At 41.7% G+C, this 27996-nt stretch overlaps 1 protein-coding gene across 1 annotated transcript in view; it reads right to left on the bottom strand.

Annotated features, from left to right (window-relative positions):
• The window catches only part of RFTN1 (raftlin, lipid raft linker 1), a 101332-nt gene that overhangs the window by 3187 nt on the left and 70149 nt on the right, over positions 1-27996 (bottom strand). Inside the window, exons 6-9 of the mRNA XM_042802123.1 lie at positions 23705-23908; positions 14565-14680; positions 3681-3784; positions 2179-2260 (exon numbers count right to left, since the gene is read on the bottom strand). Of these exons, the coding sequence (XP_042658057.1) occupies positions 2179-2260; positions 3681-3784; positions 14565-14680; positions 23705-23908 (506 nt within the window). The remainder of the gene's footprint in view (positions 1-2178; positions 2261-3680; positions 3785-14564; positions 14681-23704; positions 23909-27996) is intronic.

The following is a 27996-nucleotide window of genomic DNA, read 5'->3' as shown; positions in this document are numbered from 1 at the left end:
CAGTTCTGGAGCTCAACTGTTTAAAATTCAGAGACACCTGGATATTTTCCTCTTTGATTTGCAGAAGCAGTGGGCACCCATAGCTCCCCTTAAACTCAAAGCTCTCTGATGGAAGGTAAGATCAGGACCCTAAACGTGATAAAGATTGAACTGTGTATGTGCAAATGTATGTCTACTTTGTCAGGTATTTATACTGTATTTTACAAAAATACATACAGCCAGTTTCTGCTGAAATAAGCATCGCTCTTGTATAAAGTAAATGAACATGATTACCTCATCACTAACTGGATATTGCCTGAATAAGAGTACTTCTGTCTTACTGAAAAATTGTACCACTACTTGCATGTTTCCTTTTCTGTTCCTCTGGCTAAACTGAACGGCCGTTGGTTGGTGTGCATAGACAGGATGGATCTGTTCCCAACACTGCAACGTCCTTTTAATCTTCTCAGCCCATTTCCCTCCTACGAGGGGTTAACTACAGACATTTTAGACATGCCTGTATCGTGAGTTAAGAAAACCCTGAGAGCCTGTGACCTTGCATATGCAGAATATTCAGCAACTTAATCAAATGCTGGGTTTGGCATCTTTGATGTGACTCACAACCACCACTTACAGACGTTGAATCAGTCCTGCATTTCTTCCCGTAACTATAATCAACGTACCCCGTTTTTCCTTGACCTTTGGTATGAAAACGTGATTTTTGCCCTCAAATATGTCCGTATATTTAGTACTTCCAATGAGTAAGTCCTTTGTTTTGTCAACCAGACATTGTTAAATAAGTTTTTATATCCCCGAATGAGAAAATTTAAACAAAGTTTTGAGTCATCTGGATGCTATGCATTTGTTACTATAATACAAGAAATCAGTATCATACTAGTTTCTGTTTGAAGCCATACAATCACTTATAGGTTCCCACCGCTTCCATTCAAACTACAGACAGTGGCAGAAAAAGAATGACCAAACAGGCACTCCAACCCTCACCCCAAGATCCCTTTAATCACCTGAAAACAAAGAAGAAAAACAAGAAAGGTGAGCTTTGCCACACATTCACAGAACACTCCGGGTTCCAGCTTCGCTGATGACAGAGGGTACATCCTAAATCACAGACGTGCTCCCAGCAGTTAGTTCTCCCCTGCTTCAGTCAGCTCAAACACTCTCCGGGTCTCCACTGCATCTAAAAGGTGACTTTCACAGAACCAGGCTCCAAAGCGGCGGGGGGGGGGGGCTTTACAGGTGAAAACTACCTGTAATTATCTAAAAAAGTTGGGTGAAATGCTCCCAGTGCTCAGCTCCGCTCAGCGTTTCCAATCTCCTGCTCTAGCTCAGCTCCTGCAGGGCCTCGAGCTGCCACTCCTTCAGGTGACGCTCGGGGGGCCAGCACTCACACCAAGCGCGCAGGGCGGGAACAACGAGGCTGGATTAATTAGCAACCTTTTCATCATGTGGTTTCGGAGATTTTTTCCACACTTCACCTGGGCTTTCTGACCTCTCTGCATACCGAAAAGGCAAGGCACCTTCGAGTACTCCAGGAAGGTCAGCACCTTCCCAGTTTCCAGCCCTTGTATTTCTCTCCCAGCTGTACGGTGTGACGGGTTTGGGCAGGGATTTCCACAGCTACACATTTTAAAATGGAAATGCAAATACATACGTCTATCAACATACATTCATCATTAGCTGTCAGCTAGCTTCTCGGATAATTTAGCTGGATTCAGCAGGCTGGTTTTGGTTAAGTTCTAGCAGAATTCATTAACATTCACACAATAGATAGAAACACCAGCCAAGATCAGGCCTACACTGTGCCAGGCTCTACCAAAACACACAGCACGAAAGAGAGAGCAATTTAAACAGGAAAGACAGGGAAAAGACGAGAGAAAACAGTATTGGTTCCACCTTGCAGGCAGTGAATACGGGTAGGGAATTTTAGGTCAATGATTGGAGGTTTATGTCTGGTTTATGTAAAGATAAATCTATGTCTCTCCTGCTACTGTGAGTTCAACAATGAATGAAATGTAAGAGCTTTCGCATCATTTGAGCATTTTTTGTTTATTTGAACAGAACAATTCCTTGTGTCTTGCTACTGTACCACAGAAACATTGAATAGGCCATTTTTACTTCTATGGGAAATCAATTACAATATTAAAACACCACCACCAAAAAAAACAAAGAAACAAGGTTTACCTTAGATTCTTTCTTCTTTGCTTTCTGGGGCAAGGAAGGTCTCTGAAGAAATACAATTTGCTTTGTAGATAAATTCCCCTCCCTGAAAAGAAACAAATGCGCGCTCCTGAGAATGAATTAAATTAACATCCAGCAACATTCAAAACGAAAATCCATCTCAGTCATTTATTTCTGCAGGTCAAAGAAGAACAAAATGAAGAATGACCTAAACATTGCCTGTCCCCAGTGTCTTTGAGCAGCCTGGTATTTTGGGGGGGAAAAAAAGAAAAAAAAAAAAGCAGCAACTGTTCAGCCTGATAGAGGCTGTCCAGCCTGCGACATACTTCTGCAGAACATTTTAACATTGGTGTGTCAACACAGGATAAACTGTTTGGAACAAGAAGCAAGGGACCCGAGTGCCTGTGAGCAGCAGAGTGGCTGTGCCACCGGGGTGTGTGTCCCCCCCCAGGGCACGACCCGGGATGGGGCTGGGGGGTCCGTCCGGGCCCACAGCACGGCAGGAGGCACCGCCAAATGCCACCCGTGGTTAGACTGAGTGGGTGCCCTCCTGCACCGTCACCCTGACCCGTGTTATTGAAATGGTGTATGGGATACAGAAAGCTAAAAGAGAAAGGAAACCATATATACCTTTAAGAGACAAGGCTTACAAATCGTAATTGTGATTTTTCTATTCATGCCTATATTTAAACATATATGAGAAACTTAAATACTGTTTTTCCCCCAGCACAGATGGCCTTCACTTTTTAGGTTTTTATGTGTAGGAGTAGTCTTCATCTAGATCTCATAAAGAACTGGGCATATTTTTACTCTTTTAAGATAAAAAACCGTGACTGATTTTATCGGTATATATAAATATATCCCTGACCAGTGAAAAATCAGACAGCACCATCTTCATGATTAACAAGAAGGATGATTTTTTTTTCACCAGTTACGAAGAGTATTTTTAAGTGACTTGCATTTATATTTAAAAACTCAGAAGATGAACAATAGCGAAGTAGACTGCAGAATGATTATATACTCAAACAAGGCTACTAGAGTAATGACACACTAATGTCCCCCGGTTCTGCTCAGCTAGACTGTGTGTATCAGCAGCATTAGGCAGACAGTGATTACGAATAAAATGACTTTTCTTCAGATGGGCAACATCTCGCTCCCAACGGCACCACACGTTTTGTCTTTGCTCTAAGAAGAGATGCGGGGAGACGCAGAGCAGGAATTTTACAATCGGGGAGTTTACAGAGAGGCAGACAACACCCAGAAAAATGCAGGCAGAAACCACACTGCCACCTTGCAGTCTTGCGCCCACCAGACGTGTGCTTCCTGCCACGTGTGGCTTGTGATGCTCAGGAAACCCAGAGAACAGCCGCAGCGGGGCCTGCGAGGGCAGCTACTGCCTGCGTGCCAGGAGAGCCGCGCTCGCCGCTCAGAGAATTGCTCACAGGGACTGCGGTGCTGGGAGAGCAACTTCCCTGGCCCCAGGGCAGCTCCCACTCCCTCCCTACCTGTTTGTCTTCACAATCGGAGTAGGAAGCACGCACGTCAGCTGCCAGCCGTACACGGCAAGGGAATTCAGCAGCGGAACATAATCCGTCTGCACTTCGACTCCCTAGGAAAGGACAACCAACAGTTAGCATCATCACTTGAAGTGTGACATCCAGTCTGACACACGAAGAAAAATTTAAAAAAAAAAAACCAAAACAAAAAAAAAAAAAAAAAAAAAAAAAAAAACCAAAAAAAAAAAAAAAAGAAAAAAATACGTGCGTGGGTGGGTGTTCTGGGAGGGCGAAAGGATTTTTGTACTGAAATGGGTCATTTTGGGTGCTCAGCTAGGCAGGAAGGAAAACGTTTGACAACATGAGACGCAGGACCAATTGCCCGTACATTGCAAACTGTTCAATGAGTTTGTTCAAAATGGCAAACATCTGTGATCTTGTTTTTACACTGCCTGAGTCATCCATCTAGCTGTAGACGATTCCAGATCTGAACAGGACAAATTCACTGTATTTTATCAATTATCTCCTCCCAGGCAAAAAGATATTCAAGTAGTTAAAAAAAGACAGCATTGCTTTGCCCGGATTCTGTGCTTGTCTAGGCTAGTGTAAATGCTGAAGATTTGTACTGAAATCAGTCCGGCTACTTTGCCAGGACGGATCAAGAGCAAAATGGACAACAACAACAACAAAAATGAAATGCAAGTACAGATCTTATTCCTTTTATCACCCCCAAATACGCATCACTTCCTTGCTATTTTGAATCAGGAAATCTGTGGGCGAGACCAAAGCATTGCCTTTCAGTGCAGATCTACGCAGCCGAGCCTTGCTAATTCTCTTTCTCCTAAATGGCAGGCCCTGTAATTCACATGGAAAGAACCACCGGTGGTTTCAAGAAAGATTGCTCCAGCGAGGTGTCAAATTGCCAAGACTTCCAGTAATTTAAAAAGTAGATGCTAGAGCATATTTACTAGTTTTTAATTTTAATAAACACAAAGCAGGCAAATGTAACGACCAGTCTCTATGAATATAGCTATATTCCACCGGAATAACAATTACACTTGCCAAAAAGCTCAGGCACTTAGACTGGTTTCATGTGCATTCAAGGAGTTTTAACTGCCAATTCTCAATGCACACAGGCACAATAGTTTTGCAGCTCCAAAAAAATCCATTTATTCCACAGTAATAAAATAGTCATTTGATCAGAACTAATCCAAATCCCGCTGTAGTTATTTCAAGGTATTTTAGTGAATTCCAAACTCAGCTATTCCTTTCTTTCTAGCAAATGTAATTTAGGTCGCTTGATATCTTTATAAGTGAATGAATGACTGACTATAAATATTAAAAACCTGATCATGACTACAAATGCAAATAGCTAAAGAAGCTGTATCGCTCCTGCTTAAAAAGGAGAATGTTTAAAAACACTACCCCAGAAAACGCATGCAAGAGAACACTAATAACATCACTTCTGATTTCTGTACAGAGGCTTTCAGGGACTTAGAGATACTGCTACTTTACAACATCACCACATACAGACCCAGAGAGGAAAGAGATGCCCTGCAAGGGGGGAGCAAAACCGCACGGACGTTGACTCATGTCCTGTGAAGTGATCTGGACTTATCCTACATCTGTGACCGTGACAGGTTCAGAGTCTCCTCAGACTCCCATTTCCCGCTGTAAGATGGGATATTTCCACCGTCTTTCCAGATTTTAAAATAGAGTGTCCAAGGGTAATGTAAAAATTATGACGTACCTAGATGCCTTTAAGAACCAGCATCTCAAGAAAACACAGTAATAACACACTGAGATTTATGAGAGTCGTCAACAACATCTTCCAAAAATAAGTATGAAAATATGCAACCTGAGCACTAAGAATAAAGTCACAGCATCCACCATTGCAAGCCCACCACGAAGTGCCTGAAAGAATGCTGAAAATGATCTGAACAAAATATTCCCTCCATCAAACAGCATTTTGTAAGAGGAAAGAGCAGAAGGAGCTCACTCATTTAGAGGGTGGAAGACTAGCAGGTCAGGAAAGACTTGCACGGCAGACCTTGTTTGTGCCCCAACCAACATCTTATCCTGCAAAGAGCATTTCTATTTTGAATTCATTGCCTAGGGTGGGTGAACAGCAAGGAGCACCTTTCTCCTTGCATCAGAATGTGCAACAACCGTCAAGAATCCGAGGGAGATTACGGCAATGAGGAAGGACATCAATACCACGCAGAGCTCATTTGGCTGCTGCAGGAGTCAAATTGTTTCAGGGACACGCCGTCGCTCCTGCCGCAGCCCGCTGTCCCTGCAGGCGCCGAGTGGCAGGACAAGGCTGGCTTTGGACCTGCCTGCCTGGTCAGGATTAAGCAGCATCTGCGGCAGATGATGTTGCATTTCACAATCCCGACGGTACAGGAAAGGAAAACAGCAGGTAAACACATTCAGAAGTGTAAAGTTACTGGAAAATCAAGTTAAGATTAAAGTCAATTCGGTTTAAAGAAATTCTGCAGAAAATCTGGAAATGGAAAAAACTCTGTTGCAAGAGTGCTGTGCAACTGTTACCAAGCAGTGACCTCTTATTTTTCATAGGTGCTGGTACCCGGCACCACAGCCTGCGTGTCAGGCTGTTTGGAGGAAGGAAGCAAACACATTATGCAGAGGTGCACACCTCCTCCGGGCTCCACATGCTCTTTAACAAGCTCTGCAGACACTTGGCTGGAGGCAGACACACCACACCTCTTCCCCAGGTCCCGGGGGGAATAAACTACTCTTAATTATTGGCTGCATTTGAAGATGACAGGCAAGAGAAAGGAGTCACTCCTGAAAAAACAGGTGTAATTCATATGGGCTTCAAGCTTCTTACTTGCAAATACAGATAAGTGAAGCTCTCTTTAAGACCACGAGCAAGGACTTCTCCCTCTTGCTCCCCCCTCCCCTGAATCATCGGTTGTAATCCCATCCCACCACTGGAATTTGCGTGCCAGCAGGAGTCACGGTTATACAGACCTTTAATTGGTGTCATATTAAATGCTTTCCAAAGCAAAAATGCTTCTAAACAAACAATACACTGGGGGATGGGTGCAGAGGAAAAGCGCCATCTTGTATTTCTTTTATATTTAATACAATAATTAAAATTATCTTATCTACTGTTATTTGAGGCAATGGAAATAAAATTTCAAACCTATAGTTCCGTAAGTTGGAATTGCAATGCTCTTTTTAGTTAGCAAACACTGGATTTGAACACCAGCAGAAGTAGAAAGTATATGCCAGAGCTCTACTGAAAAAAGAGGTGTTCAAATAATGCGTCTCAAACTGGGAGACATTTCATTCAGCGAACGGGTGGAAAATTTTAATTAACTTGCTTCCCACTCTCCTGTGGATGATAAGTAATCTCTGATCACACCTTGAGTGTCAAGAAGCCAGAGCATATTGAGCTAGGTTTTTCCCTTGGCTTGCATCACATGAAAATAATTAATTTTATTTATAGCTGTACTGTTTGCTTTCAGCAATTTCTCCTTCCACAGTTGTTTCTGCTCATTAGAAAAAAAAAAAATATTAAAAAATTATAACAGTCCTATCTAGGGCAAGCCACACAAACAACTACATTAACAATTTTTCTTTTCTTCCCCCCCGCTACTGCCACAATTTTAACCACAGCAAGATCATAAACAAGACAACTACTAAGCTCTTGCGAGACAGTTCTTTAAAAATCATTCATTCCTGGGTTAAGTGAATGCGACTGAGTTACAAGGCAGCTATGGTTTGTCACTATTTAATATTTTTTTCCAACATGGATTAAAGAGTGGAAGATTGAAAATCCCATTAAATAGATCTTAATAAAACCTTTATCAGCAAATCCTAACAGACTGCGTGCTAAAATCTACAGACAGATGGCAAAGAGGAGGGGAAGTAAAAAACACAAGTCGCTCTGAAAGTGTAACCTACTGTTTGTTGGGGAAAACAGGCAGTGCGTTCAAACCCAGCTCCTTGCAAAAAAAAACCAGAGGGGAGAGCCCACGAGGGAGGCAACACGCACCCCCAGCCAGGGCGGGTTACCGGCCCTCAGCACGGCCAGAGCCAGCGCCGTCTTCCAGGGCACTGAAGGGAGGAAGTGGTGAAGGCAGGACTTGGATCTTGGTGGAAAAGAAGGAAAATAAAATGAGGGAAACTGAATGTATGGGCTGTGCAAGAATGACCTGGTAAAAAAAGCATGCTGCAAATGTTTTATGCTTGCAGTAACAGAGCTGACAACAACACTAAATCCAAGCGCTACATTTGTGAATTATTTGCCTCTTTCCTTTTCAGACTTCCTCCAAAAGGTAATTTCTGCTAACAATATAACATTATCGATCCATTAAAAACATTTATTGGAAGCAAGAGAGAAGTTTCACAAGTGTTCCAGCAATAAAAGTTGGACTATGCTCCTCGACTATTGAGGACCTCCTAAATTTCTCTGTGTAATACACCCCAGCACCTTGCTGGTGGACACTTGCTACACAGCCATTAGCTGCAGAGCAGAGGGCGTGGGGCAGCTCCTGCACCCTTAGAAACCACCAGTGGCTTTCGGCAGCAGGTGGGTCACTGACCAACACCAACTAACCACCACAGTGGGACCGTAGTGGCAAGTTAATAGTTAAAAAAGTAATAAATAAATCCACCGAGAGACTTTTTGCTCATTATGCCGGGCATATGTAATTTAGAGTTACTTATGGTTACTTAATATAGGTGAATCCATGCACTGTGAACTATTTTTGAGACTATAATATGGCTGTAATGTTATACAGGGTAGCATCCTGTTAAAGCAGTTTTTCGGTGATTCAGATGTATCCAGTCACAATTTCAATACATACATAGGCTGCTGAGTAGCGTTCACATCTGTCTCCATGTCTAGGGTAAAACAAAAAACAACCAGAAAACACTCCTGTGCCCACAAAGCCCACTTCTCTCAGTGACTACTGCAGACGGCAATCCTACTTTCTAGCATGTGTATGAACGAACAAAAACACTCTGCACCTGTAACACAGAAGCACATTTGCATAGCAACACACTTTTGTGTTTACAGAAGCACAGGATAGGAACCAAAAGCTCCACAAGATGTTGACACGGAGTGTTCTCCACAAAGGAAGCACAGAAGCATCTTAACAAATGTGTCCAACATACCATCGCACAGGCAACGTACATGTGATAGGACAACTCCATGTGCAGTTGGCCACTGAGCACATAAAACAAGTGATCTAGCAATCCATCAGTACATTTTCTTAAATAACTCTGGCATTTTTAGTTTCACAATGCCTGCAAGACTTGCACACTGTACCTTAAGGTGAGCACGGCTTTTACTGTTTGTCCACCAACTGTTTTTGGGAAAAAACCCAGCACAGAAAAACACTGAGAGCTTGTATACTCCAGGGTGCCCAACCACACACAGCTTAATCATCTCCACACAGCTTCCCCAACATAATTTCCTTTGGTTATGATTTATTATTCCCAAAACAAAATTTGGCTTTTGCAAAAAGGCTTTGTGTACCACTCCCCCTGTTACGGAACTAAGAACCTATTTCCACGAGAGAAACGCAGCTGAAGCACAGACCCCCGACTGCCACCGGTTCGGGCAGCTGGAGGGCAACCACTGGCACTGCCCTTCACTCCCGTGCGGGTTGTCTCTGCGATTTCTGGGGTTCCAGCACCTGCTTCTCACACCCCTCAAAATGCTCAGGCCCCTCCCAAACCTGCCGGGCAGCAGCATGGGCTCAGAGAGGTGCATTAGCCAGGGGACTACTGCCGGGCTAAGGGTGACCTGCTGGGGAACAGAAACATCACTTGTGCCCCACAGGGATTTTTAGAAAGTATAAAAGAGGACTGAGATAGCTTGTTCTCAAGTGGAAAGTTCAGCTCTGGTATGCTCACTTTTTCCTGAAAGATTTTATGGGTGAGCAGAGAACCAATTCTCATCTCTGATCTTGTCACAAACCTAAGCAAACTCTGACAGACAGGAAGTGAATTTTTTTTTTTAATTCCTACTGGTTTAAATCCTGTCCTTTTCTGCCTGTTTACTTCAAGTACCCTTTACTCACGTGGAAGAAGCGTTCACCTTGTTAGACACTCAATGCTGCCAGTGCCACAAGAAAGTATCAGGGAAGTTCCAAGTTTGTATCGCTAGTTTTTATTACTAAATTTATCAACAAAACCAAAGAAAGATTAGCCTGTGGATTTTATTCCTCTATAGAGCATATGTCTACTGAGTTCAGTAGACAAATATATATGTATATATGCTGTTTTTGTATCTTACATAAAAGAATGAAACAAGAATTATAAAAACCTTTTCAAGATAACAGGCTCCTGAAGGTTTTTGTTCAGCTTTCCTTAAAAAGCAACAAGGGGCAAAATGCTGAAATATTTTGCCCAGGCAACATATGTGTCCTTTGGGTGATAAAGAGGGTCACACACACAACTGCTTTTCATGCCCATCACCATCAACTCCTCTGCTGACTTGGTCATGCCGCTCTCCCATGGCCAGGCAGCAGAACCTAGCTTAACTGACACATCACCTAAATCACATTCACAGACAAACCAAATCCTCATTTCCAGAGAATTTGTTTCAAGGCTTATGTTAAGGCAACTTCCAACCTAGGCTCAGCAGAGATAATTTTTAAATCTTTTGCTATGTTGCACTTTAAAAGGTTTACCATGTCTATAGCAGACAGTGACCCCATTCCATTCTGCCAGGGAAATGGCAACACCACGATGTATTTGAGATTTTAATTAATGTCAGTACACCAAAGATATAGTATAGTAGAGAATAAGTAAGTGATGAATCACCAGCTGAAGATTTTCAATGAGAAAATACATGCAAATTAAGGACAACATTTTCAAAATGAACAAGGTTTCAGAAGCAGAACAATGCAGAAATTAAAATAAATGTTACAGCACCCAATTTTAAAGACAGTATTAGCTATTTTGTCTTGGGTAACGGGGAAGAGAAGGTAACAGATTAGAGTTGGGGAGAGGGAAATCATGCAGGCTCCGATTAATCAGAACTGTCTACCCACATTTGCCTACACAAGCAGAATTAAAACCATCAAACAAGTTTTAGGGCAAATTCTCAGAGGCTGCAGTGGAACTAATATGCCCTGACATTTCTAGAGTTAAAGTGATAAGGACGAGAGCAGCATTTTGTCATTGGAAGTCCTGTGGTCATTTGCAGGCGACGCCACAGCTCTACTTTGAGAAGAAAGAGTTAAATTACTCAGAGATATTACATCCTGTCTGCTGTTTGGCGGGACCACATACTGTGACAGCTGCGAGCTTTACATCCTCTACAAACTGACATTTTACACACATACCGAGTGCATCACACTGTTCAGCTTGTTTTCTCTATTAGCCTTAGCAATTAAAAAGGCAGCACGTTCTCTGCTAAGAAGTGTGCCAACCCCTCTCTTTTGCCTTTATGGTTAAAGAGCAGAACTTTACCTTTTCATTCAGAAAGGTTCTCTTTTTATTACTAAGGGCATCAATACATGTTACATGTCTTCCTTTTTAAAACAGCTTTCTTTTGTTGTGGCCGAGATTCTTTTGTTTGTTTCTTCTTAATTGGGCTACAGCACAATCAATTTACATTCGGTTTAGACCACATCTGAACAAGTCCATAGCTCACCCAGATAATCAAATCTGATACGAATTTAAAATAAGGATCCATTATACACATTTATGTCATGCTGCCCATCAGGGCTTCTTCCACTGCCTTGGTACAAATGAAAACGAGAAATGGAAAAGGCTAATCTAGATCAGAGCTGAACCTATACCAAAAAAATAAGGAAGTCTACATTAATGAGTCATTCCACTGCCTCTAATTATCTCTGTGATAATTATACTTTGAAGTACTCATAACAGAAACAAAGCCTTTACTGGCTTTTGGACATCATCTGTCATTACTAAATTCCACCTCCTTCCCTCTGTATCCCCAATTTTACAGTCCCTTCCTCTGCCACTGCACTATTCCACATTTATGGTAAATAAAGGTGAATTCCAACAGGGTTTAACAGAGAGGCAACTTGTCTTCTGGGTATGACACTGGGCAAGTGCCTACAGATCCCCAGGTTTCCAGTCTTTCTTTCTTTCATTTGATGACTTTACCTACTTATGCCTATTATCTCTCAGAAAACAGGAGGCGTGAAATAACCAGTTATTTAAATGTCAGGAGAAGAAAACAGAGGTGGTCAGCTCTGTTCTTCTTCTAAATGGGTAAGACCTTTGCAAGAGTTCCCCAAAGCCTCAACCTCCTTCCTTCAGCAGGCTTTTTATTCTCTGTATTCTTCCACTTTCAGGTTGGTGGGCAACACGTTCATAATGTCCCCGAAAGAGGGACACTTGACCTCCGAAGAGCAAAATTGCCAGGGAACCCTCCGCATCTGAATTTTAAATTACAGCAGAGAATAATCTGATCATACCAACAAGCTCTGTGTATGCTATCAGTCATTTTCTGAAATTGCACATATGAAATCTTACGTCTGGAGGAAGAGATTCTCCACGTTAGCCCTCACACAGACATGGTGTGCAGCAGTACAGCATCTCGTGACACACCAGATCACACTGGGAGGCTGATTCCTTAATCTGTTGACCAGCTGCGTCTCCAGCACAGAACTGGTAGAATTGAAGGCAAATGATACTCCACCTACCAGGGCTCTAATGCTTCAAGGGGCCCTGCTAGAAGACACTCTTCTGCTGTGCCCCAGGGCTTTGATCACCACTCTGCCTTCACAGGTTCCCCATTATCAGATGCTGTCCTTGTCATGTAACTTGAGACAAACTTTCTTGTGTCCACACAGAGCAAACTAAGAGGGGCATAGGGGCCATTGCGCGTAACTGTTGCGATAGCCTACTGAGACAGAGAACCTTTCACTGGCTGTCTAAGAGACAAAGTGGCTCACACCAAAACTCCTCTTAACTCAGAAAACTGTCTCCAACATGGCTATAAGTGACAGGTAAGGAAGAGTTATATATCTCAGGGCAAGCACGTAGCATACCCACCCCAAGTATTTGGTGTATTTCCTCTCAGCACGTCTGGTTTAGTTTCTATGGAAAGGAACCCAGTTTGTGCAATATGAGACCATTCTGTAATGTAAGTGGGGAGGATCAGGAGGTCCACTTCAAAAATGAACTCCTGAATTATAGTGCTTGTATAAACACAGAGATAGATAAGGTGAAGGAAAAAACATCATCACTTACACCTGAACCCTGAACTTCTTGAACCCACAGCATTGTCCAGGAAGGAGTTCTACAGATCTGCTGCTTGTTGCATAAAGAATCACCTGAATTATCTCCTTTTTGTTTGCTTTGCACCTGGCCCCAACTTGTGCCATTTGACAGTTCTTAGTTCTTATACTAGAAGAGATGGCAAATAGTCAATCCCTATTTACACACCTCCCATGATTTAGGAGACCTCTACCTATTCCGTTCCCCGCAACTCTTTTATTTTCCAAGCCAAAAGGACGCGCCATGTAAAGTCTTCCTAATATGGAAGCTGCCTGTATCACTGATCATCCTCACTGCTCTGCTCTCCGAACAATTACAGCACTAACACAACCTTCTGAAATAAGGTGCTGTCAAACCACAGCTTATACAGTAGTATGTAGTAGTACATGCTTGCTGTTTCACCCTCTGTTCCTTTCCTAACAGCTTTTAACATATGGTTAACATTAATGCTTCTTAATATTTGCCCTACTGATCGGCACTGACCTAATGAACTCATGGAGCCATCTGTCATTACCCCAAAACCTTGCTTCTGAGTGGCAAAACCACAGTTTGACCCTAAAACTTAACAATAAGCCAAGCCTGTAATAACTGGAATAACATTCAATGTAATATAGGAATCATTCATTCAGATGCACATTAGCACAAGAAAAGGTGCCATTATCACATTACACAGCTCTTCAAGAAGTTTCTAGTCGTTATTATATGGCCGTTTCTTGCTACATTACAAAGTAATCATCTAATAACCAAACTCTTAATCCTAGTCTCCTGCAATTTTACACATTTAGTCTAGCATCTGTCCTATTTTACCTTAATCCATCCTTTTGGAATGTGTGCCTTGCTTGTCTGTTTTAGGACTTTACACTATTTACAATATATTCCAAGTGAAAAGATCAGGTATAGCCTTTAACATCTATTTCTGGCAGATGAGTAATCAAACAATTAAAAAAAAAATCTTCTAAGAGTTATGTGACTATCTTCTTTTCCTTTATGATCTTGCCTCAAGTGACAAAGAATTCTGAGCCCAGCTTTTCAAATACTTGTGTATTTTCAAATAATCTCTGTATCAAATTTGCTGTGGAAGATCAGTACTGACAGATCTGATCTAAACAGTGTTTCTACTGATCTGAGTGTGCACTTGGATCAGTAAAAAGCCAATCTGTGACACACGTGGTTTGTTTATAGGGACCTATCCAGAATATACAGGTCCTTCAGCATATGAAGGAGGTCAGACAGAAGCAAATGCAGTTATTTGTGCATTCCTACTGCAGCTAAACCTACCTAAAGGGCCGCTGCCTTTAGAACTGCGATGCTAGAGTGACTTGTGTGATCATGTTGCCCTGACAACCAATGGAGATCCTCTTTACAGTTAATCTAGCAGACATCTGTATTTTTGGGACAGATAGCCCTGAGTTTCATTGCTCACCATCACTCACATTTCCTACCCCCCCCCAATACAGCACAGAGATTATCAAAAATCAAAAGAGCATCGTAAAAACCTAGAGTGTGGTTAACTGGTGTTATTGTTATGTAGCACCCCTTTGCCTCAGTTGCCTGTCTGGTACTGCTGAAGCACAGATCAGTACATGAGAGTCTGCCTTACAGTCTTGGAGTGCTTCGATTTACAAAAAATTTAAAGAAAAGCTGCACACATACCTTCAGGACAGTCCACTGCTCTACAACAATTGCATCATAGCTCTGCATGCTTTTACTGTCTTCCACAGCAACATCTTCAAAGAGAAATACTCCATCCATTGTCCCATGTAAAGAATCTGTGAAAACACAGGGTTATCTGTGAGCTTTCTGGAAGGCACCTCATGGGTAGTGAGGCATTTGAATTTATCAATAACAAATTCTTCCAAGGATGTCAATAAAAAAGCGCATAGACTTTTGTCTGATAGTCCAGCTCTATGAAATGAAGAAGACTAATACCTCTACCAGTTTTTAAGAGCAATTCTACTCTCTAATAGCAAGCCTCAGAGACCACTCTGCTATTCCAGAGTTCGTCCTCAAAAAACCCAGCTCTCCCATTTTGGGCAGGCAAAATTAATTCAGTCTTCAGTTCAGCTGTAGTGCTCACCTACACACACACTCTGGAGGTCAAAGAGCATGTATTATGTCAACTTTCCAATGGCTTTTGAAGGTACACTGATATTAATGACTATACCCGTTCATTCACACAAGTTAGAAACCTACATATGGATCAGCCATTGCAGTTACAGTGATCTACATGGACTAAGAATGATCTGGCATATCTGAACAGTGTGAAAGTAAAGATACATTCATAGCTATTTAATCAATTTACGAAGGCATTTTGACCATCTGGTTTAGTGCCTCTCTATTCTCATTTGTATTCCCAGCATGTTCAGCCTTTTCTCAGACAACACACACTATTAAAATTACTTGAGCAGCACTTTCTCCTTCAACTTAGCCACAGACTCCACAATCAGCAATCACTCCCATACACAAGAACTCAAGTTTTGTCAGCTCCATGACAGAACAGAATCAGAATAACTGGAAAAAAAAAAATTGCTTACCTTTCTTTGCTAAAATAAGCTAAATGATGAAGCAATATAATTATATTTAGAAAAACTGTAAATAAGCAGTACTGTACTCTTTAGGAACACAGAAAACGCCTCGCACATTGTCACAAAGCATGTTTTTCAGCCCTTCTAGTTTAAATAATACATTTAGCCTGTATGATTGATTATAAAGACCTTGCTCATCCCCTCCCCAAGTGTTGCATTTTGCATGATAGTTTCTTTACAATTTTAGGGAAAGTATGTTCCTTGCACTGGTATGATATATGTTTCTGAAATGCAACCACACATGCCAAACTGATAAGATTTCTGAACTGACAGGAGAGTCTTCTCTGCTTAGTAGTTTCCTCAGGTCCTCCTGCCTTGCCTGGTGGATCTTACGAGGTGAGAAATGCCAGTGGGAAGGCATTACTGCCTCCAAGGGAAAACGTGTCACAGACTCAGAACCCGTTTTCACAAAGGAGGCACTGAAGAGGATTAAGAGGCTTCTTACCTCTTGCAGACACACCTCGGTCAACAGCTTCCAATGTCATCGTATGATCTAAATTAAACTTATTATCTGAAACAATAAATTTGTTGTGGGATTTGCCCACAACAAACCAAACTCCTACAGTTGGAGACTCATGTCTACGCACACACTTTAGCAAGACTGTTGCTGTAGGTGTCAAGCATTTGCACACCTCCTGGCTTCTATTTGCACAGTCCACTACTCTCTCTTGCTGCAGTTTCAATCAAGTCATTAAGTTGTCAGTGAGCAGATGCAAATACTTGTATATTTGTATCTAAAATAACATGGCTTTTTTTTTTTTTTTTGGTCGGTTGTGAAGGAAAAAGAGTTGTAAACCACTTACTAGGGACTCTCCTTGGGCTTCTGTTGGGATACTCAAAGAAGTAGAAAAATACACTGCCTACTTTCACATTGAGTGTTTCCCCAGGGAGGTTTCCTGTAACACTGCTTAGAACAGAGACGAAGATTCCTCACCACTACAGCAAGCTGGTATTACACACTGCTCCAAGGAGGATGAGCTGGACTACAAAGCACTAACTCCTGTCATCTAGAGAGATTTCTTATCCAAGTGAGGAGAACAGACATTTTTGTTGTGAAATAACAGGCCAGATCACTAAGTAGCTGGGTTACAGGTTACAAAACATAAAGAGAACAAGCTTGCCACATGCAAATGGGTACAAGATTTAATTATCGTATTTCATTCAGAAATGGAACTTTGTTAGACCCTACATTTCAAAGTGGGCACCAACTCAACTTCTGTGCAATGTATCACGTTCCAGCACCCAAACACATACCCAAATCTGTTTTAGGACCCGTAATGTACAAACAGGCCTTTAATTTTCCAAAGCAGGGATGACAGGAGAGCCCCTAGGGCTGAAAGCAGAAACCCACAGATCCCTACTAGACACAGACATACAGATCTTGCCAGGAAGCTTTACACAGCGTCAGTGTACTGCTCCTGTGTCATGAATTCTCTCAGAGAAATTCAGTGTCGCACTGTTGGCACAACTGCAGCCTGAGCTCACCCCACGCATTTGCCAGCTAATTAATAAGCGATCAAAACACAATCAGCATGCGCGTGTTTACACTCGCTTGTAAATCATCCTTTATGCTTCACTCTGCTGCGCATTCCTCTCATGCAGTTCACAGCTTCCACATATGTGAACATTATGGCACATATGTAATGTTTTAGAAACTAATAGCTGAGCTCGTGAGACCCTACAGACAGCATATAAATATATGCATATATTTGGCGGTGTTACGTTTATTGTTGGACTCAATGATCTTAAAGGTCTTTTCCAACCTAGGTGATTCTATGACTTCGCTTCCTTGTTGGATGTACAATGATTACTGTTGAATGCTACATCCAGCCAAGTCTAAGATCCATTAAATTTCTGGCCAGGAAAAAAACCTATACAAAATGAGAAAAATGGAAGGGGAAAAATTATGAGGGCGAGACAGCTGCTGCATACTGGTGTAGGTTCAACAGAGTGATGCTGGTGAAAAATTCTGTAAGAGAAACTGGCTGATGATGGTCTTTGAGATTTTCCCCCTTAACCATAACCAACCTTCTCTCTGTCACGTTACAGTGTTTAATCTTTCATGCCATGAATGCATGTTTACCAATTCTCACACCTTGGTTGTACATCTTCCCTTTTACAGGTCATCTACTACTCTTCCAGATAAAAGGGAGAAGGAGAGGAAAGAATAATTGGATCATTAATTCCTTCACGTATGAAGCATTTGTGATGCTGAGAATAACTGGGGGAAAGGAGAAAGCAGCAGAAACAGAGCTAATGGGGTCATATTTTGGAGAAAAGGCACACATCACCCACGCTACAGTGTCAGGATCAGCAGGAATTTCAGGGAAACTCTTACACAGAGGTGTGGAAGGACAAGGAGGTGGACACATGCACTGAGTCTACCTGCAATACCTTTATCACACAGATGCTCTAGCTCTAAGAGAAACTTAAGTCTACAGCCACATGTTCTAGAACTGGCCCACTAGATGAGATTCACATAATTTAACATTAGGTATTTCAGATATAGAGGTCTACAGCTGAGTTAGTCATCCAAGGCTCTCTTTACAATTGATGGAGAGAAATAATCATTATTTCATTCAGGACCCATTTTCATCGAATCATGGAATAATTCAGGAGACCTCGGGAGGTCTCCAGTCTAATCTCCTGCTCAAAGCAGGTTGAATACAAGGGCAGACCAGATTGCCTAGGGCTTTATGTAGCTGCATCTTGAAAATCTCCAAGGATGGAGACCGCACAACTTCCTGGGCAGCCTCTTCTAGTGTGACTGTTTTCATGATGAAAAAGTTTTTCTCTATACCTAACCAGGATCCCTCTCGTTTCAATTTATGTACATTTTTTCTCATCCTCCTACAGTACGCCTCAGTGAAGCGCCTGAATCCATCTTCTTGATAGTCTCCTCATAGGCACTGCCAGGCAATGTTAGGTCCCCCAAAGCTGTCCCTTCTCTAGGCTGAACCAACCCAGCTTCTTCAGTCCTTCTCACCGGACACGTGCTCTAGTCACTAACTATCTCGTTGGCCCTCTGATACACTACCTCCAGTTTGTCAACACCCTCCTTGCCCGATTTGGGGGAGGGAGGGCCCAAAACTGGACATGGTATGTGGTCTAGATGTAATCTAATGAGCACCAAGTAGAAGAGGATAATCCCTGTCTTTTATCTTCTGGCTATATTCTGTCATTACAGCCTGGTATGCTGTTGCCTTCTCTCCTGCCAGGGTATACTGCTGGTTCATCTTCAGCTTGTTTACTGCTAACATCCCCCAGAACCTTTTCAACAGAGCTGTTACCCAGCCAGGCAGTCCTCCTCCTGGATTAGTGAAAAGACCTCTCCCTTCCAAGAGGCAGGATATTTGTCCTCATGAAATTTCAAAAAGCTCCTGCTAGCACCTTCTTCCAGTCTGTCCAGGTCCCTCTGGAGAGCAGCCCAGTTCTGAAGCATATCAACTGCACCCCTGAGTATGGGATCATCTGTAAATTTGACAAAAGCAAGCCCCATTGCCTCCTCTGCATCACTGATAGAATTGTTAAACACAATAGGTCCTGGGATAGATGTCTGTGGTACTCCACTTGTTACTCCAGGTAAAGTGTGATCTGTTCACCATGACCCTCTGAGCCTAGACATGCAACCCATTTTTTACCCATCTAGTCGTCCTGCTGTCTGGGGTGCAGGGTCCTAGCCTGGATACAGAAATATTGTGGGAGCCACTGTCACACTTCCTTGATGCCATCCACAAATTTCCTCATCCACAAATCCAGTCATTTCATCGCAGAAGACAACCAGTTTCATCATGTATGATTTACTCTTGTTAAATCCATGCTGACTATTTCAAATCACTGCCTTCTCCTTCATGTGTCCAGAAATGCGTTCCAAGAGGATTCACTCAACGATTTACCCAGGAATGAAGTGAGGCTGACCACTGTGTAGGCCCCTGGATTGTCTTTTGGCCTTTTTTTAAAGACAGGTTCAACCTTTGCCTTTCTCATGTGTTGAAAAACTCCCCTGATCTCCATAACCTTTCAAAGATAACCACGAGTGGCCTTGTTACGACAACAGCCAGCTGTCCCAGCACCCTTGGATGCAGACCATTTGGCCTCAGGAACTCAAGCAATCCCTGTCTTGATCTTCATCCACTACTGCTAGTCCTGCACATCCTTGAACCTTGTCTCTAAGCTCAGAGGCCTGGAAGACTGTGTCAGTGAAGACTAAGGCAAAGGAGACAGTGAGTATCTCAGTCCTGTGAAGGTCTGCTGTCACTAAATCGCCCACTACAATCTATCTTATCTCTTCTAGGTATTTGATGTAGGATGAGGTGGATCACAACACAAATTCTACTGACTATATTCGTCTAGGCTTACATCTCCGTTGATTATAATGGCACTTCTGGGTGACAACTCATATGCAGATACCTACGGCGTCTGCCCTGCCTACATTTATTTAGCTGAATCTTACCTAACCTATCTACAAAGGTCAGCCATCCAAAGCTTTAGATGGTGAGCTGGTCCTTCCAGTTTCCACTGTTTCTCGTGCAAGGTATTTCCTGATTCTGATGCAGTGGTATTGTCTGGGTCATCTCTTGTTTAACAAGATTTAGCTCCTGGAACTTAGCCTACATTAAAAAGGTCTGTAGTAATTTCAAATGTTAGTTCATTTGTAACAGGGCAGTAAGGAATGCAAATAAAACAAACTGTTCTGACTTTGTTATTTGTGGTATCATTTCCCAGTCTCTACTCTCGAATTGACATAACTTCACTCTTCCTTAAATAAAAGGCTCTGAATGTAAAGGTTACAATCACTGTCCTTCCTCTGAAAATGTTCTATTACCGCTGCATTTTTTATGAAGGTATCCTACTGTGCACAAAAAGCTATTTTCACTGGGTTGTATAAATATTTGATGTAGCTCAGTTGACGAAAAGCTATTTTGATGTTCTTGCTTCTGATTTACAAGAAGCATATGGGAAAAAATTTCTTACTTTACCATGACAGCTTTCCTAGCGGGCAACAATTTTCCCCTTGTTGTCTTTGAACTACAAACTCTCCTTATCTGGGAAACTAACCTTTAGGCTGCTGTTACTCTCAATGATGAAAACTAGCTATCTGCGGCTTTATGTGGCATGCGACCTGAATTTTGGCCTTTGTTTCATATTTATATTCCTCCCTCCTCCTGAATCTTTTCACTTTCAGTACACACAGAGAAAAATGATAAAACTCCCAACCACTTCAGTGGATAAGGTGACTATAAGTGAACAGATGTATCAATGGTTTATCTCTGTCAGAGGCAGCGTGAATACAACAGAGACAATCAATCTGACCCTCTGAAAACCTGACTACTTTTCTCTTCCAAACAACTCGCATTTTGTTTAATTTGCTTTGTCTTTAAGTACTGTCAATGTCTTCTGGTTGGTTGTCTGGCTTTTTCTAAGTTTGAAAGACAGGAAATTCCCCACCAGAATGGTAAAGCAAAAACAAGAATGGCAGGCATTTAAAGACCTGCAGTTCAAAACAACTAAAGATGAGCAGGCTTGTGATTACCCTGCTAAGGCACCAAAATATAACCTTAGCTTTGACTCCTCCTTCCTTCTCACTCTCTCCTCCTCACACAGGTGATTGAAGACTTGCCCTTATAGGAAAGAAAGAGACCCCCCACCTGTTAGACCCTTTCCATTTGCAGTTGTATTACTCTGTAGCTTGCTGTTGCAGTCTCCACTTCTCACTAGAGGAGGGCAAGGGTGAAGTGCTATGATCACTTTAGCTCACTAGGCAGGATCAGTTTACACCTGGCACTACAGGCAGAATTAGTAATGACATAAATTGAATGAAAAGCACCAGCAAGTAACTCGAGTTCAAATTTAAATAACTTATTTGTCAGCATAGGAACATTCAAGGACCAAGCAAGCTATTGCTTCCAACTTACTAGCAAAATCTGAATACATTTAATATATGGTGTAACTCTTCATGATTTACATACTGTAATTTGCAATTGTGTTATATTTCTGTTTATAATTATCTGGTACAATAAGCAAAAAGAAACAATTGTTACCATTTTAAAGACTAATTATTAAACTGTTGGCAGAAGGAAGAAACAGATTTATGACTACTGACAATCTGGAAATCTTCACTGGGCATTCCAAGGACAAGGAGAAAAAGAAGATAATGACCTTGCTTTTAAGGCTAATAAGCAAAATAATTATTTCATACTTTAAGCCAAAGAGAAAACCAGCCCCCAGAACAAAGAAGTGTGGTATAACCAATTAAAGAAAGTATGCTAATATTACCTTAATTTGGAAGAGGATTAATCAGTGAATAAGGAGACCAGCTATGAAGAGCTGGATAGGCTGCCATAAAAGACTAGAAAAAAGTAAGGAGCTGAGAAGCCCCCAACCCCCTCTTTCTTCTCTCCTCCCTACCCTGGGTTGTTTCATACTGGCTGGCATACGAATGAAAAAGCTGTTGCATTTCTCTGCAGCACAGGAAAAATTTAGGATTTAAATCATAAACATTTAACTGCAACTGATAGCAACTTACAGATGTTCTTAGCAAATGTTCTTCTAATAGCATGAGCATGTTCATGGCATTTTAACATAAACGTTCTAATTAATACACTAATTAGAAACTTTAACTATGAGCCTTTTGACTTCTAAACCTACTCTTCCTGTAACTGTAAACTGCTAATAAAAATGTTTATTAATTGTTCATCTTCAATCTCTACCTTAATCCTGAATCTGTCCACTTTTACATAATTTGTTATCCTGTTTGCATTGAAGCTTTACTGTCATCATTCAAGCCTACTTCATCTACGTCCGCAGGCAGTTATCCAGCACTCCTCACTCTGGTATCCAAGCACATGAACTTCCCCCAGGCCCCTATTATGTAAATGAACTTTAGAAGTTTAAATAACAGAAAAATGCTGTGTTTAAGGCATTTTAGACTGCACTGATAAGCAGTTTTTATTAAAGAAAACATTGAGCCTAATAGACCCAACTAGGTTTGCCGCTATCAGTTGCAATTTATACGCATAAAGCAAATGACCATTTGTTTTTAAGCAAGTTAACTAGCAATTACAAGGCTTTGCAGGAAGCTGTGTGTAAGCATTCCATCAGCTGAACTTTAGACCTTCCTTTTTTGCTACTTGCTTGCAAAATGAAAAATTAGGATTGCCTGTTAATTTTCTGGTTGACTTTTACCAGAACCAACTCATATTACTGTGTTTTGTCACGGGTCCCTGGAATTCTGACCAGCAGCAAAATGGGAAGATGCTCTGGAAGCAGTTCCACTGTAATTTTGAGGCACAAACCCACTAATCTTAGTAGTAGTGCCCCATCTATGGGTTACCACATTCCTTTTGTAGAACGCAAAGCAAACCAAAATCAGGTGAAAGATTTACCCATAAGCACTTTAACCATGAAGTATACTAGTCACATAATTTTCCAGTGAAATTAATCTGGCTGTAACTTCAACATTTTTCTATTTGAGTACCTCCCTTGGTTACGTCTCTCAAATCCCTACTATGCACCAAAGTCTTTCTTTGCACAGCAGGCTTGTCTTCAAAGCCATGGTGGCCAAGAGTATAGTACAGACTGACTACCATATTAAGCTGGACTCAGTGCCACATTTTCACAACATGTAAAAATCTAGTTTTTAATCTTCTCTTCTTAAATTAAGACCAACATTTATATATCATTCATATGAACACACTAGCTAGGATGAAACAAAAATAGAAGACAATTTGGTAAAGCACTGTGTCATCAAGGTGGAAAAGGTCTCTGCAAGAACTGGGAGTAACTGACCACACGTTGTTCCAGATGAAACTGGAGGGTCCTTATACTAATCCTGCTATCAGACCCAGCTGCAGTGTGCGGCCGGACAGCTCAGAGGGAAGCCACTCTTCCCTTTATGTCATATGCTCCAGAATCTTATTAGTTTAATTCATTTTACTTGGTAGTGTTTATTAACTCTGTATAGTTCTGCAATTACAGGATCGTATATAATATGTTTATAAAACACAATACATGATGCGTTTCCCTTATTCAAATGCCAAAATATTTCTTGTGCTTTCATTCCATTTCACTGAAATAGGCTGATCTACAACATATCTGCCCCAAGCCTGTATTAAAGACCTCCCAAATGTCTTCTCTTCAAAGATAATGACCTCTATTAGAGGAGAAAGGAAAATAATCACAGCATAATGCTTTCTGTAATTTCCATACCATTTACCATTCCAAGGCTGAAGATGGCGTTTACCAATGAGCCTCCTTTCCTGAAGTGATCTGTCATGTGCTCCAGCCAATTTGCTTCTAAGCTGTTGACAGTCTGCCCATTCCGGGAGATCCTCATAGGGATAGTCACTGTATAGTACTGGCTGCATCTTTGTGGGGTTTTTGGCTTGTTGAAGAGAGCGAAGATCTCTGCTTCTAACAAAAAGCAAAAAAACGGAGTAATGCAACAACCATATCATAGTATTTCAGCTAAAACAATGTATATGCATTTACATTCAGTGTAAACCCACTGTTTGCCATTGCCTGATTACACCGTGCAACTGCAGAAAAGTACCTTGCACTGTGCTTATCTCCTTAATACATTTTGCAGTGTCCAGCACAGTAGGGTCCCAAAACTCAATACGATACTTTGATCACTGTTAGAATATTTGTTACTAATAAGGGGTTCACTGTTGATAATAAAACATTTAAAGACAGTAATACCTGAGTACTAATGCACAGCCCCCTTACTGGAGTTATCAGTGTAAACCAAGATTGGAAAACATGCTCCACAAATTGCTTTAAGTACTGTAGCAGTCAAAAATACTAAAAATTAATGCACAGAGTACCTCTATTTTTCTACTAGAAGATCTGTGACACTGACGACAGTTCAAATACAAAGTCTTACTGTAGATTCAGGAGGAACTGCATTCTGTAGATCATGGCCATTAAACTAAAGTATTAAATAACCTGGTTTTGATAATACAATAGCATGGAACCACCAAGTAGTGGTCTCACCTAAAGAAAATGCAATGAATCATTACTGTAGAGACACTGCTAGCTGGTTCGTTGATCTACTCTGGGTCTAAGCCAAGGTGAGACATTAACACAACAACAAATTAATTGTGAAAGTAGAATTGTGAAGGGTCTTACAAATGAGAACATTTTCTACACTCTGATCCATATCTTCTCTAGTATATCATAGGAGCAGTTAATGTAGGCTTACCATCACAAAGAAGTCATTGTTGAGAGCAAAGTCACCTCTGTGCCTGACAAGATCATGGAGTGGATCCTCCTGGAAGCTATGCTAGGGCACATGGAAAATTCAGAGGTGACTGGTGACAGGCAACACGGCTTCACTATGGACAAATGGTGCCTGAACAAATTTGGTGGCCTTCTAAAATGGGGTTACAGCGTTGGTGGATAGGGGAAAAGCAACTGACATCATCTACCTACACTGACCCGCACAATATCCTTGTCTCTAAATTGGAGAGACATGGATTTGATGGATGGAGCACTCGGTGGGTAAGGAATTGGCTGGATGGTCACACTCAAAAGAGTTGAGGTCAACAGCTCAATGTCCAGGTGGAGAGCAGTGACAAGTGGCGTTCCTTGGGGGTCAGTACTGGGACTGTTTAATGTCCTTGTCAGCGACATGGACAGCAGGATTGAGTGCACCCTCTGCAAGTTTGCTGATGACACTGAGCTGTGTGGCACAGTCAGCACTCTGGAGGGGAGGGATGCCATCCAGAGGGTCCCTGACAGGCTGGAGAGGTGGGGCCCGTGCAAACCTCATGGAGTTCAACAAGGCCAAGTGCAAGGTCCTGCCCGTGGGTCGGGGCCATCCCCAGCACAAATACAGGCTGGGCCATGAGTGGATTGCGAGCAGCCCTGTGGAGAAGGACTCGGGGGCACCAGTCAATGAAAAACTGACTGTGAACCAACAACATGTGCTCACAGCCCAGAAAGCCAACCATGCCCTGGGCTGCATCAGGAGAAGTGTGGCCAGCAGGTCGAGGGGGGGGGATTCTCCCCTCTACTCTGCTCTCATGAGACCCCACCTGCAGTGCTGGGTCCAGCTCTGGGGGCCCCAGCGTAAGAAGGACACAGACCTGCTCGAGTGGGTCCAGAGGAGGCCATGAAGATGCTGGGGGGGCTGGAGCAGCTCCCCTGGGAGGCCGGGCTGAGAGAGTTGGGGGGTTCATCCTGGAGAAGAGAAGGCTCCGGGGAGCCCTTCGAGCGGCCTCCCAGGGCTTAAAGGGGGGACAGGAAATCTGGGGAGGGACTCTGGATCAGGGGGTGTAGTGATAGGATGAGAAAAGGAAAGGGAAAGGAAAAGAGGGAAAAGGGAAGGGGAGGAAAGGAAAGGGGAGGAAAGGAAAGGGGAGGAAAGGAAAGGGGAGGAAAGGAAAGGGGAGGAAAGGAAAGGGGAGGAAAGGAAAGGGGAGGAAAGGAAAGGGGAGGAAAGGAAAGGGGAGGAAAGGAAAGGAAAGGGAAAGGGAAAGGGAGAGGGAGAGGGAGAGGGAGAGGGAGAGGGAGAGGGAGAGGGAGAGGGAGAGGGAGAGGGAGAGGGAGAGGGAGAGGGAGAGGGAGAGGGAGAGGGAGAGGGAAAGAGAAAATTTAAAAAAAAAAAAAGGAGCTTTCACAGCTCTAAATTGGAAGCAAGTTTAAGTGCAGATACGCCTAAATTCTCAGAAGGGTACAACTGTCAATAAAATTACCAATAAAAAATATTTGGACATTATTATTTTACTTATTAATGGACATGGAAATCAATGATAAAATTTCTATTGACTTCCAAATGCCAAAAATTCTCGCAAAATATATTAATACCAAAGGTAAAGACATTATATTCATTGATTCAATAAGCTCCTCTTGTTTCCAAGTTATTATATTCTAGCCTCAAGTATTAAAGTAAAGAAAGAGATTTCAAGAGAAATGTTAAGATTGCTCTCTAACAAATGTCACTGTGCAAAAGTAGTGTGTCTTGAAATATTGAAAAAGATATTAGAAGGGAGATGCTGAGAGACAGGCTGGCAGCACCTGAGGAAGAGAGCAGGAAGCTCACAGTCTAACCAAACATGAAAAAGAAACTTCATCTCAGACGTGAACTGTGATTCAAACAGAGTAAAAAGAAGTAAATAGTTAACAGGAATCCTGTTGCTGTTTGCCACTTGTTTAGAAAGAACAATATTATGATAATCCTAACTCAAGGGAGGATACACAGAAAATTTCTACAATCGTTTTGATTCTGACCCCCAAAATAGACTCGTGTTGGAAATGAAATCTTTCTGTTGCATTTTAAGACACTATACTAAAAATAGCATATCATGGAACTGAAAATCCATAGGGAGATGATAATTTGGATTTGACACTGGGCTGTTGACAACATGCATTTAAGATGTGTGGGAGTCTCGGTGGTTGCCTTGGTTTGTCACCATTGCTGAGTGTACACTACACCAGGCCTAACCACTGTTCAAAACAATAGTTTTCACCAGCGAGCCTGACTGCTCAAGCACGGACAAAACCACCTTCAGTTTGGTTCTAGGTAACACAGCACTTTTGGACATACCATTGGACTACCTGTGCCTTGTTCACTGGCATATCATTTTCAACATTGCTTTGAAGAGACCTTTAATAAAAGGGAAAGTGAACAAGCGCTACAAAATATTCTGAAAAAAAAAAATGAAAAGCATAAAAATAGCACTTGAATAGTATAAAACCTAAAATAAAGAATAAAACTGAGATTCCACAAATAATAACAAATACTGCATTTTTTTTTTCTGAAGTTTTAGGTATGGAAGAAGGAATTCAAGCGTGGTAACTTCCTATGGAATAAGCAGGCTAACTGGAAAAAAAAACAACACCTGAAGCTTTCTATCTTCATGTTCCCAAGGAAGGATGGAGAACTGGTGCCAAAGACTGAAATACATTTTCCATGGGAGGAAAAGGGAGCGCTGTAATAACAAAAATTCATACAAGAGTAATAAAGAAATCAGCCATGTTGTACAGGCAATAGATTTGGGAAAATCCTGCTATAGGTAAGCTGTCACATAAAACTACCTTCTCAGACCTTCAGTCTTGGAAAGTATTTGCAAAACTCACCAATTACAAAAAAAAACAAAAAAAACCCAAACAAACAAAAAAAACCAAACAAAACCAAACTATGAGAAATAAATAAAGACAAAAAAATCACTGAGAGAAAGAAAGATAAATAAGGAAACTAAATGCATTTTTAAAATAAACCCTCTTATCTGGCAAATCATCAGTTGTAATAAAATCCTGGGGTGTTACAGACAAAAGTTGGGAAGATTGGAAGTGAAGAGCTTCACATTATGCAGGAATATTAAGAACATGGTTACTTGCAGCAGAAGATTTTCACTGTTCAGTATGGAGAAGAACAGCATGAAAAATATGATTAAACTTGCTAGGTTAATTCTCTCAAAGATAGCGTATACAAACAGAAACAACAGGTCTGATTAGACTTGGAGATAACTAATTTAGATCTATAAAACTAATAGAGG

Source organism: Tyto alba, unplaced genomic scaffold, assembly GCF_018691265.1.
Source record: "Tyto alba isolate M040663 unplaced genomic scaffold, T.alba_DEE_v4.0 Super-Scaffold_38, whole genome shotgun sequence".
NCBI classification, from domain to species: domain Eukaryota; kingdom Metazoa; phylum Chordata; class Aves; order Strigiformes; family Tytonidae; genus Tyto; species Tyto alba.
Note: the sequence above shows the minus strand (reverse complement) of the source record. Positions and strands in the feature narration are given on the sequence as shown.